Raw genomic sequence first — 12,036 nt, 5'->3', positions numbered from 1 at the left:
TTCAATCCAGCATGATGTTCATTTAGTCAATTATGGTCCTTTTAGACTCAAACAGACCATAAAGCAGGGGAGGATTCGGGGCGGGGCTACCTTGTGATTGACAGGTCGCTACCAATGCAGTTAGCTACTAAGATGACTTTAGCACTTACCTGTAAAGAGGACCTTGAATCATAGAATCTAACTTTGCTAACAGCTTCACACCAGAAGCCAGACGGATCCAGATCCAGTAAGGTTCTGCTCGTGGTGCCGCTCTGCTGCTTGTTTGTCAGATCCACCCGTCGCTCCTCCACAGTCCATATATGGTCACTTCCTTCACTGGTTGAAAAAATTAACTTGAAGGCTTCAAAACCGTAGTCCACAAACCAATGGGAGACGTCAGCATGACTATGTCCACTTCTGAGACCTCTGTGGGTGGTGAACACCACATCCTAACTTCATCCAAACCCCTCGTTCTAACTGTGGTATTCCCCAAAGACAAGTACACGTAACCGTGTACAACCAGTGGAATGCTCCTTTAAATCCTGGTACTATTGAGATTCACAGCACAATAGAAACATTTTGATGCTTCCCCCTTAAAAGATTGTGATCAGTCCAACACCACCACGTGTTTCACGTTTCTCTGGCAGAGGCATGTGGGCGACACTCCCAAGCAAACCTGACTTACTGGATGATGAGCTGTGAAAACACGCTGAGAGCAACATCTGGAAACCTCGAGGCTTGGCGTGGATGCTCCATATCTTAGTGAGATAATGATACACATTTCAGGAGACACTCCTGTCCTTCAAACATCTAAAAAGGGTCAGACCAGAGCACAATCGCATGGCAATGACGCGTTGTCAGTGGAAACTCGGCCCTCGGAGATCCTGGATGCAAATCGTGTAGTTTTCGTCTTCCTGCTATGCAAAGAGAGAATTGTGGCTGGCTCCGGTTTGAGTGGTGTAAATGTGGAGGCCTTGCCTAAAGGAGTCCGGAGTCGCTGGAAAGGCCATGTGGAAGGACTCAATTGTCCCAGTTAAGCACTCATGAATACTAAACCAAACCTTCAATGGAACATTCCTGTCTGAGCTTTTCCTCCTGGTGAATTTCCTCCCTGATTCATAATAACACAGCTGAGCTGTTAGAGTAAGTCACATTTTAATTCAATCAAAATATATATTCATATATATCACTAGTGATTTCCCCTCATGTACAGATCTTTAGCACTCTTTTCTAATAGTTAAAAATAGAAAGCGATTGCATTTTTATATGAAGCATTATCACAATGACGTCAGTAAGCTTCACAGGGCGACATTCAAATATACATCTTTATATTTACATAAATGTGCACAGTAAAGCACTTTATGGTGGACAAACACGGAAATGTTAATCACTTTGTTAAGTTAAAAAAACAGTCAAATGCCTTCTATGTCTACACATACTTGGCTGACAGAGATTATTCATATTCTATATGTAGTTGATTTGATTATTTGATTTCCTCAGGAGCCGAATGCTTTCAGCAGATGCCATATGCACTGATGTCATACTCTCGCTCTCCCCCCACTGTCAAATAAAAGAAAAAGAAAGAAATCCTCCCTTGAGCCGGACATTCAGACTTGGTGAACTCCACAAACCAGATTAGCAGGCACTGCAATATCTGCAAAGTAAGAAGAGAACAGTTCTCAGGAATGGAAGTGCGTCACAAGGAAGATATTTCAATTATTTCTGAGTCTGTGCACTGAGGCGTTACAACAAGGCTTACAGTTATGTTTCCAAACAGAGCATGGGTGGAAACATTGTTTTTTGGTACCTAATTTCTTCGGCTTGGGGAGATTCAGGTTCTTCATGATGTTCACAAACTCTTCCAGGCTCTTGGTCAAGCGTGGGTTGAACTTACGCTCCTCACCGACCGTCGACACCGTCTGACCTGATACACAGAGACTTTTAGTTAATACAAAATATAAATCAACTAATCAATTCTGATATATTATCACACAACTTAGCACTACATAGAGTAGTTAGAGGTACCCTCTCCTTTAACAGCTGCATCAATACTTTTAATCAAATGACATTACTATTAACATGGCCATTCTACATACTACATACTTTTGTACTGAAGTAAGATTTTAAAATACAGGACTTCTATGCACCATTACACCATACTGCTTTCATTATGAGAGGCATGTCTGAACAGCTTGCACACACACTTGTGTTTCTAGGAACACATGCTGGAATATACTGGAAATGGCTTTTTAACAATCTGCTGGTGCTTAAAATCACTTCATAGGATGTGACAAACATCGAGGTGTGTGTTCATTCAACCAACCTAAGTAGTCGTGTGCCGGGTAGACGAGGCAGCGGTCGGGCAGAGTAAAGATCTTCTGATGGACGGACGCGTAGAGCTTCTCAGCGCAGCCTGAATTAGAGAGACAACATTTTCCAAAGATTAAAAACAGTTGCACAAAAGAAAACAGACACATTACTGCCCTCTTGTGTTCCTCTAGCAGCGTTACAAAAAATGCTGTCTCTTTAGGCCAGTGTGTTCAAAAACAACTGATTTGATATAGTGTGAGATCATGGGACAAAGTAAAAGTGTATGCTGACCCTGCTGGAAGTCCGTCCGGCCACAGCCTCTGATGAGCAGAGCGTCTCCAGTAAAAGCCATGCTCTCATCGTCGGACACCAGCGCAACACATCCATCAGTGTGTCCCGGTGTCTCCCTCACTGCCAGATACTGCAGGGTGAAGAGACACACTTCAACTCCACGCATGGAAAAATTACATCTCAATTCATACTCCACTATTAACTTACTATTGATACAAACACGATTTTTTTTAAATCATGCTTTTATGGATCGATTGTATGCAATGAACTGAGTGATGATGTCCTCTTACGTGTTTTCCAAAGGCGATCTTGTCTCCCTCTGATAGCAAGATGTCTGCAGAGGCTCCGCTCAGCCTGGAGATGGCACTCTTCAGCCCAGCCAGTCTTTTCTTCATCAGCCCCGTGCCTGTGATGTGGTCTGCATGGCAGTGGGTGTTGACTGTCAGAATAGAACATAGTATGTTTCAGGGTTTGGAATCAGTCCTATCGAGTAGAAACGTTGGGGGAATAGTTTTGTGAACATCCATGTCATTATTTTATATGGAATCGTGCATTCATTTTCAATAATGTATTACGTATAGCAAGAAATATATTATTAATACTGTAGAAATGTATTCCAGACTTATTGCCCAGCCTTAGGACCTTGGCCAAACTATGCTTGAATAACCTGTAGGGTAATTAATCAAATTATTCCTCACATATTCTCTCCAGAATAAAGTCCCATGGGTCACACAGGACGAGGCGTGACTCCGCCGTTCTATTGGACGATGATAAAGATGGAATAATACCATATCACTTAGCCCAACCAACGTTAAGATACCTGCCACTTTCAGATTGAGCCCCAGTTCATGTATGAGCTTCAGGTCCCTGTCAACAGTCTCCAGTACAGGATCGATGAGGACCGCCTCCTTGGTCTCTGTGTCTGCCAGCAGGTAGGTGTAGGTGCTGCTCTCCAACTCAAACAGCTGAACCAGAAGAAAAGAGAAATTAAACAGGTGAGAGTGCAGGAATATATAGTCAAATGGAGGATATTCATCAGAATACGTACATAAATAATGTACTTCAACACTGTACTTACAGTTGATGTGCTTAATTACATCCCATCACTTAATATACATGTAATACCTGTATTTCCATCACAATAAATTAATTACTAAAAACACATTTGTTAAAATGTGTCTGTTTTTGTGGCTTCATGTTTAAAACATGACTTTTTCACTGGCCCTACAGGGGTCTGGGCTCGTTGCCATGGAAACGTAGACGTCACAGCAGTGACACCACGTTAGAACCATTACATCACAGTTACCTCCACCCAGCAGGTAGCAGCATTAAATGAATGAACACATGAATCCAGGAACTCCTTTTAAACACAACAATTACACGTTCATTAAGCTAACGTGTGAGCTAGCTAACTCGGGTTAGCTCACTTCCTCATCTGACGCCGGACGCGCACACACGCACGCACACGCACGCGCACACACACGCGCACGCACACACACACACACACACACACACACACACACACACACACACACACACACACACACACACACACACACACACAGCTGAACTGAAGCGACGTGTGTCCGTGAGGCTACCTGTCTGAAGAGCGGTCCTCCGGTCAGCGCCATCCCGGAGCAGAGCGGTCTGTTCGGAGCTCGCAGCGGGCCGACGCCGCTACTTGTGCCGGGGCAGAAGCGCCTGCTGTCGGCCGCGGAGTAACTCGAGCCCTCGGTGTTCGCTCCGAGGCGGCGCGGGAGAGCCAGAGCCCGCTGGACGGCTCTCCCCCGGCTCACTACCGAGCACATCGTGGCGCTTTGCGGGTAGTTTGCAGTGTTCAGTAATCAGAGAGGCTGCGGACGTGAGCCGGTGGAATCACGTGAGATTACGGAAGATGACGTTGGTGTCAAATTTCTCCCGGGAAACATTCACATTTCGGAGCGTTTGAAAGCTCAACTCTGTCCTCGGATGAACCAGAGACTAATATGTAAACCAGCGCTGTTATCGGTTCGTCCTGGAGGCGGTGTTGACCCACTTTCACCGCGGCTGTAAAGTTACTGAGCAAACATGTGGGCCAGCCCAGTGCAGAAGGTCAACCTCCACCATGGTCGTTCATTACCAGTCTGTTGTTGTGCACGAGCGCGCAGAAACGCATGCATGCGCACGCACACTGTTGACATTCTAAGCGGGAAAAGTAAAGGACGTTGTCACCTGACACAACAACAACAATACCAGAGTTGAACATTTTTATTAACTTTCAGAATGTACGTATAAAAGTATGAAGTAAAATTAAGAAAAGAAGCTTCTTTTCTTGACTGTTTAGTGTATCTTCAACCTGAAACTGTGTTTTAGTGGCCAAAGCCAATATTGTCTTAGTAAAGACGTGACATATGTGGACCATTTTGGGAAGGATTCCTTGGATTTGTTCATTAATTGTGACAAAAATATCTTTGATAGGGAAATACCATAATAATATAATACGTTTATTCTTTTTTCATTATTATTTCATGATTAACAAGCAGATGCAGGCCGTTTTATTCTTTATCGGTCTTAGTTATACGTTTTGGTTCTTGTGTGGTGTCGATCGTGGCTGTCGTGGTCTCCTCCGATCCAGGTTTGTCCTGCAGCAACAATAGAAAAGTGAAAACATCAGCAACAACCTTCATTATGTTTTTATATATTTCCATGAAGGAAACATCTATTAAATATAAATATATTTGTGTACCTTCTGCCAATAAAAAGACAACAAGACATACAAAGTTACAGCCCAGTTTCAAGGCTTCAAAACCACTAGTCCTCAAACCAAAGGGTGGCATCACAATACAAAGTCCACTTCCATACAGTCTGATTGGGCTGAACTGTGGATATTGGCAGCACATCCAGTTCATGGTTCAAAAATAAAACAATACATTTTTGGGCACAGCTTGTTAATCATTGTTTTTCAGGCCAATATAATTCCCATTTAAATGTGAGAGCGTGACTGGTGACACATTCATACAGCGATGGACATCACGTCATACGGTACCTCTATATGTCTTCTAACCCAGTGGATCAGCTGGGTTACTCGACTGTAGACGCCCGGTTTATTTCGCCGTCCACAACCCTCTCCCCAGCTCACCACCCCTGCCAGCCTCCAGTCCCCGCTGGCTGTCTGACACACCAGGGGTCCACCGCTGTCCCCCTAAAAACAGGACCGACTCATTGATTTAACATAACGCACCATGTTGTGAACAATTAATGGAGGCGCTCGTTAAACCCTACTATCCTACCAGAGCACTAGGCTGTCAGAATGCTTGTCGTTCTTAGAGTCTCCTCGTCTGGTTTTGGTTGGGGAGGCAGACCCCGTTCACACATATAAGAGTAGGACACTTATAGTTAGGGCTGGCTCAGGTTTGCCTCGGACCAGCCCTTAGTTATGCTGGATGGAGCAGCTCGTCACTGACTGGACAACTACTGTTAATACTTCTACTATTACTGTTATTACTATTGCTATTACTACCAACACCAAATGCAGATGGAACCAAGAGCCTGCTGGTCCAGATTTCTGTAGCACTGTAACGCTTCCTGGTGATATATTGACTGTGAAAGCGTGTTCTAGTCCTGTTCGATGTGTAAAGTGCCTTGAGATAACTTTAGCTGTGATCTGACACTATAAATACAACTGCCAGACAGTGATGGAAGTTCAACCTGGGCTATTATTAAGTGAAGGATGTTCTTCATAAATCAGGTTTCATATCGCTGGGTGTGTACCTGGCAGGAGTCCACTCCTCCGTTCATGGCGCCGGCACAAATCATCCGAGGAGTGAGGTACGTGCCGTAGACGCTCGGGTGGGAGCAGACAGGTTGAGCTATTACTTTGACCTGAGCCTGCCTGAGCTCGTCCAACACGAAGCCTGACAGAGCACAAAGAAAAGTCAAGAAAGTGGTTAATAGGGCGATAATAGGGGTCAATTATTTGATCATAAATTATAGAACCCAACAAAGCATGAAGAGAGGGTGAGTGTGGGACACCTCCTTCATGAATATATCCCCAGCCTGTGATCCAACAGGCCGCTCCGGGAGGAAAGGAGTCGCTCGGCCCGGGTAAACAGACCGGCCGCACCCGACCTGCAAACAGCATCCATAATCACACATTTATAGGCAAAGATATGAAGGCATAAAGGTTATGAGACGCGTGATCGCGGTGAGGTTTTCAAGTTCCTCTTCACCTTTGCTTTCCTGACGAGCATGTACATTGATGGTTTCCTACTTTGTGAAGTGAAATACAAAGAGACAAGTACAGTTGGACTGTATGTATAAAGATCATCAGGTGTATTTAACCAGGTGAATATGTGAAATGTATTTAAAGACCACATCTGTATAAAAGTAGTTTCTTTAAATGCGTAATTTAACAGCAAATACTGTGAGTCAAGCACATGTTACACCACCCACCCACTCATGTTCAGGCCCCACCTAAAGATATGTGCCTCCAGTAAAACCTCCAAGTGTTGAACACGATGCTGTTTCTATACATGTGAAGAGTAATTAGATCATGACTCTTCTATTTAAAGGTTAATTAGCCGGCCGTGTTGAAGTGTAATCAGGGCTGTGATGTGTTTTTGCCGGGCCCTGCAGACAGATGGAGCCACCTCCTCATACCGTTCACGTCCAGGTCGGTGATGGTGCGCAGCAGGCCCACGTCATAGTCGTTGTTGTGTCTGTTGTAGAGCGGGTGGTAGAGGACCTGCAGCGCTCTGTACCGCGTCCCCTGAGAGCCGGCGGCGATGCTGACCGTGTCCACCACCGCCAGCCAGTCGGACGCCTCCAGCATGTTGTTCCTGGGGAGCAGCAGTCAGACGCTCAGTCACGTGTCATTAGGATGCTGTTTGCATAGACATATCTAAAATCCACCCTTGTATGCTGTAATATTGGAATAAAACACACATCTCTCTTGTGCTGGGTCCAAAAAACTATATGTAATCGTAATTTTTGTCAAGCAAGCACTATTTTAGCTTTAAATGTCTATTTGATTACATAGGATAACAAATAAGTGTCAAAGAGACTGCATGTTTAAACATATTGTACGTTTTTAACAGGAACAAAATAACACTAATAGTCCTTGAATATATATCCCTTAATATGATTGCAATTACTTTGTATAACTGCTTTGTGTAGTACCAACAATGAGCACTACATAGTTTAATGATCTGCTTAGAGTTTGTAGTGCTCCAAATGTTTGTGGATTGATTGCCTTAAATCCCAAATTAAATGTTCAAGGGTTGAAGAAACTCGACTGTTCTGGGTGCAAAATGTGCAAAATGCACAGGGGAGTTGATTTCCCCCCTCCCTTTCCCTGCTCTTGACTTGATTAGCTCAGAACATGGGACATTAACTCGGGCTTGGACTAATGAGCCCTCCCCTGTTTGAGGACATGCAGTCAGGGTGGAGCACCATGGTGTCTACTGCTTTCCTTCCCCGTGTCCACCTCTTACTCAACAAAGCAGTGGGCTGCGGTGATGACCCAGCGAGGGGAGATGACGGCACCTCCACAGACGTGCTTCCCTCTCCAGTGCATGCTGACCTGCCACACCCACGTGCCCTTGGTCGCCAACGTGCCGCCGACGATACGACGACCGTCACCGACCAGAACGGGGCAGTCTGGGTGAGATGATGAAGAAGAAGAAGAGATGGATGCAAAGTGGAGAAAAACGAGAGATGATTATGGTAATATTCCAGTGAAATGATCAGACTGTTATGTAGAGCCACAGCTGATGGATGTGCAATAACTTTCCCAAGATAGATAAGCAGAGAAGGAATATATATAATTTCTTCTATCTTCTTCGTTGTTACCTGCAGTGATGTTGTAGTCTGTCTGGTTCTTCGACACAAGAGGCAGCTGAGTTGGGACACTGCAGTTCCCCTTCACACCACAGAGAGGCGACGACTCCTCCCACTCGGACGGGAACACCAGGAACTTCACTGATTTCACAAGAAAACCAGTGACTTTACACACTCCATTCACTAGAATAGAACAGAATGAAATCACAGAATACAAATGATCCAACATCTCTGGAATGAGGAAGGTAAGTTACCTAAGAGAGCAGAGATGATGAGCAGCTTGATGACGATAAGGAAGCTCACAATCAGGAGCAGCTGATGAGATGAACAGACTCGAGGCACTGAGTCTGTGAACAGTTCAGCAAAATAATACTTTTAATACAGTATCTTATATATATTTCAATTTCATGTGTCGGGTGTGTGTTTGTCTGTGAGCCTGTGTGATATGATGACAGACAATAAAGTATTGGTTAATGTTATTGAAGTGAATTTGAATTGAACATTTGTGTATTTATTCATTCAGTAGATACACGGCAACATTATCTTTCATCTGGAGTCATGTTTGTGTCGCCTGGTGAACATTAGTCCAACATTCATTCTTCTTGTAGCTCTGTGTTTGGTCTCCACCAACTCCTGGTGCCCTAGCTATTCAACGCTCCACTATATTTACCAGCTTATCTTGCAGAGTGTTAGATTTTCTTATTTTTTTTAAAGCTTTTTCTCTGGGGGGGAACAATCTCATAAAACAAATGAGAGAGAATTAGAGGAAATCATTTAATTTCTTTACAAACCATGAAGAGATGAACAGAGCAGATTCAGGTTTATTTTAAAAAGTCAAATTGCAGGACGTGTGCCATCGATCCACAACCTTTCCAGGAGCTGATCTGCTGAGATCATTAGATATCATAAGGCAGAGCAAAGCTGTCTACACGGCTGACATGGCATCGCTAATTAAAACGCTAACGCACCTGAGGAGGATAATCCGTACATGTCACAGAGCAGACCTCAGGAGGTGATAAAAACATCGTAGATAATCCATTATGTTTTCTTAGATGTGAAGCAATCCAACACCGTGATCAATAATGTCAGAGGCCGTGGGGTTGAGCAGCAGTAAAATAGCTTTCTGCCACATTATGGTGTTATTACTGAGGCTACAAACAGCTTCCTATAGTTTTGGTGAAACGCCGAGAAATGCCAGGGTATCCATCCTGCCTCAGAGTTGATAAGAAACCACTGTAGAACGGGGAACGGGAGGGGCACTTATGGCTGTTATTTTGTGGAAGGAAAGGGTCAAAGCTGCTTTCACGGGAGAAGCTGAAATATCCTGTAATAAACCTGCACATTGGAAACAATCCTAATGATTTATCTGTTAGGGGGAAACGCCGGCAGGAGATTCAGTGTGTAATATGTCGACGTGAAGCAGGGGACACGGTATCAACAGGATCTCGACAGGAAATGAAGCACAAATGTCTCCAACCCCTTTGAAGAACTTCATGAAATCGTTACTGTTCATTAGAGACTCTAAATGACCTTTTATGTCATCACTTAAAAAGACAAAAAGTAGATAGAGTCTGTGCAGGATTAATTCATGTTGAATAATTTATACACAGGATTCATTCCCACTGACAGAACATGTGAGTTGATATTTGGGCGTTCCCAAATCTTTGGCTTCGTGTAGTTTGTTTTTAATTAGCAGTGGTTTGAGAGTGTTGGTTGAAAGCATTGGACCAACATTACCTTGCTCTTCATCCGGGAGACGTTGGAGCAGCATGAGACCGACTGATCCCTCCTCCAGTGGGCCTCCATCGGACGGTTTCCTCTGCTGAACGTCCTGCGGATCGTCACGACGAGGAAGTGGAGAAGATCTCTGATCTGGAGAAGATGAAGGTCCCGGTAGTTGAGGCTCTGGTGTTACGTTGTAGAAAGACTCTGGGTATACGTGTCCACTAGCTGGGAGTTTAAAGTGAGGCATCAGCGAGAGGACCGCAGAAGGGACCAGAGACGAGACGCTCAATACATCACCACCGGTTGGGCTCTGAACCGACGGTGATGACCAGCTCTCAAGGGACGGATAGAGTGACGCAACCATCAGCTCTGCGTTAGAAGTGTCAGTGCCGCCGGCTTGGACCTGCACATCCATAATGCTGTTAAAGGTCTGCTCAAAGCTGTTGGTTTGTGTTCAGATCTGCTGGATTTCAGACATGGCTGACATGAGGGGAGGGACCCGGAGATGGAAGGAAACCCTGAGACCTCAGTTAAGTCCTGCAAAAGAAACAAAGGAGACCAGTCATAAGCATTGAATAATGTTCCAGCCATACAAAAGCATATGTTTTTGAGGGAAAATACTCATGAGGAAATGCAATATAAGGCCACAAAAAGTCATCTTGTAGAAGTCATTACGAAAAGCTGTTCGTCCTCCATCGATTACCAACAACTGCACGACATGAATAACCTATCATCATCACGTCAGCGTACTCCAGACGTGGTGTGTTCAAGTGCTCTCACCTGGATGAAAGCAGTGCAGCTTTCAGCTCCATTTGTATGCCTGGGACTGTTCATCCGAGTGCGTCTCTGAAGCAGCGTTTTGGACCAAAGTGGAGAAGAAATGCATCGCGACTAGACGCCTGCTCGGGAACATCTTTAAGCCAACAGATATGTGCTCTGTCACGGTGAAGCCGTCATCTTCAGATGCAGTTTGTCGCCTCTTCCCTCTCTTCAGTTACCACTTAATCCTTTCATTGTGTCGACCTCTTCATCGTCTCCCTTCCAGTCGACTCTTCTTCCCTCTCCGGCTTAATCTTCCTCCTCTGGCCAGGGGCACGGCAGGCCGTAACGGATACGTGCACTCTGTCATCGGCGTCTATGAAATATGCATGGGGAAAATTGTGAGCTTGGGTCAGAGTTTAACAACAGAGGGTAATGCACACCACACCAATGAGTTGCTCCTGTAGCGGTGGATGTAATGGCTGCACGGACAGACACACATTCACAGTCAAGGAGTTGAATTTCTCATAGTGTGTAGCCAGTAATCATACTCCTATTATGAATCTGAAGAGGGTCCATTGTGTGTATGAGTGTGGGAGTCTCCTCTCCTCCAGAGTATTGTACATTAGTGTCCAAACGAACAGCAAACATTTCCCCAACAGGAAAAGTACGATCTACTCTTCTCCTATGAGATGTCATCGTTCTCCGTTTGGTGAAATGTTCTGGGTTTATTGAGGACCGTGAAAAGTCACTGGGCTTGTATTTCTTTCACGCTGCTAAACACTCCCCATATTGGTGTCAGACTCCTTGTTGACCTCAGTCAGGCAGCATTGTGCAGCAGGGACATTCTGTTGTAGTCACTTTGTCATATGATAGACACGTATACGTAATACATGTATACATAAGTTGTCTTACCTCGGGGTCAAGAGAGGAACAACTGATAATCAACAGTGGAAACAGGAATCCAGACCCAAGCAGCTCTTCACTCACGGCTCCGACCAGCCGGTTAAAAGGAACGGGAGTAAATGACGGTATTATTAAAAAAAAAAAAACGTTTTCAAAAATAAATGTGCACAGGAAATATAACACCGGTACCTCCAGCAGTATGTGAAATTAGTCATAGACGGACAGACGAACACAAAGAATCACGCACAC

The 12,036-nt window shown here is 44.6% G+C and overlaps 2 protein-coding genes across 2 annotated transcripts; both read right to left on the bottom strand.

Moving 5' to 3' along the window:
• Nucleotides 1-1,117: 1,117 nt before the first annotated feature.
• On the bottom strand, nt 1,118-4,624 carry ethe1 (ETHE1 persulfide dioxygenase). The gene is made up of 7 exons (XM_084027368.1): nt 4,179-4,624; nt 3,401-3,545; nt 2,871-3,019; nt 2,581-2,710; nt 2,303-2,392; nt 1,787-1,903; nt 1,118-1,633 (listed from the first exon to the last, which is right to left on the bottom strand). The coding sequence occupies exons 1-7, from the start codon at nt 4,386-4,388 to the stop codon at nt 1,587-1,589; spliced, it is 888 nt and encodes a 295-aa protein (XP_083883494.1). The 5' UTR covers nt 4,389-4,624; the 3' UTR covers nt 1,118-1,586.
• A 224-nt stretch (nt 4,625-4,848) lies between these two features.
• Nucleotides 4,849-11,190, bottom strand: LOC311024787 (tryptase gamma). Its single transcript, XM_084027367.1, has 10 exons — nt 10,903-11,190; nt 10,135-10,659; nt 8,652-8,744; nt 8,410-8,538; nt 8,052-8,217; nt 7,219-7,397; nt 6,592-6,687; nt 6,331-6,473; nt 5,606-5,761; nt 4,849-5,201 (listed from the first exon to the last, which is right to left on the bottom strand). Exons 2-10 carry the CDS (start codon nt 10,535-10,537, stop codon nt 5,115-5,117), a joined length of 1,452 nt encoding a protein of 483 aa, XP_083883493.1. The 5' UTR covers nt 10,538-10,659; nt 10,903-11,190; the 3' UTR covers nt 4,849-5,114.
• Between the last annotated feature and the right edge of the window lie 846 nt (nt 11,191-12,036).

Source organism: Eutrigla gurnardus (genome assembly GCF_963514095.1).
Source record: "Eutrigla gurnardus genome assembly, chromosome: 14".
NCBI lineage: Eukaryota > Metazoa > Chordata > Actinopteri > Perciformes > Triglidae > Eutrigla > Eutrigla gurnardus.
This window is presented reverse-complemented; position numbering and strand designations above follow the sequence as displayed.

What these genes read in the sequence shown, in the direction of transcription:
- ethe1 (XM_084027368.1), bottom strand. Translation starts at nt 4,388, where the DNA reads ATGTGCTCGGTAGTGAGCCGGGGGAGAGCCGTCCAGCGGGCTCTGGCT. An exon ending in GAGGACCGCTCTTCAGACAG is followed by an intron (nt 3,546 to 4,178) that starts GTAGCCTCACGG and finishes CTTCTGGTTCAG; the next exon opens with CTGTTTGAGTTGGAGAGCAG. An exon ending in GCTCAATCTGAAAGTGGCAG is followed by an intron (nt 3,020 to 3,400) that starts GTATCTTAACGT and finishes CTATTCTGACAG; the next exon opens with TCAACACCCACTGCCATGCA.
- LOC311024787 (XM_084027367.1), bottom strand. Translation starts at nt 10,537, where the DNA reads ATGGATGTGCAGGTCCAAGCCGGCGGCACTGACACTTCTAACGCAGAG. An exon ending in GGGATATATTCATGAAGGAG is followed by an intron (nt 6,474 to 6,591) that starts GTGTCCCACACT and finishes GTGCTCTGTCAG; the next exon opens with GCTTCGTGTTGGACGAGCTC. An exon ending in GGGTTAGAAGACATATAGAG is followed by an intron (nt 5,202 to 5,605) that starts GTACCGTATGAC and finishes TTGTTGCTGCAG; the next exon opens with GACAAACCTGGATCGGAGGA.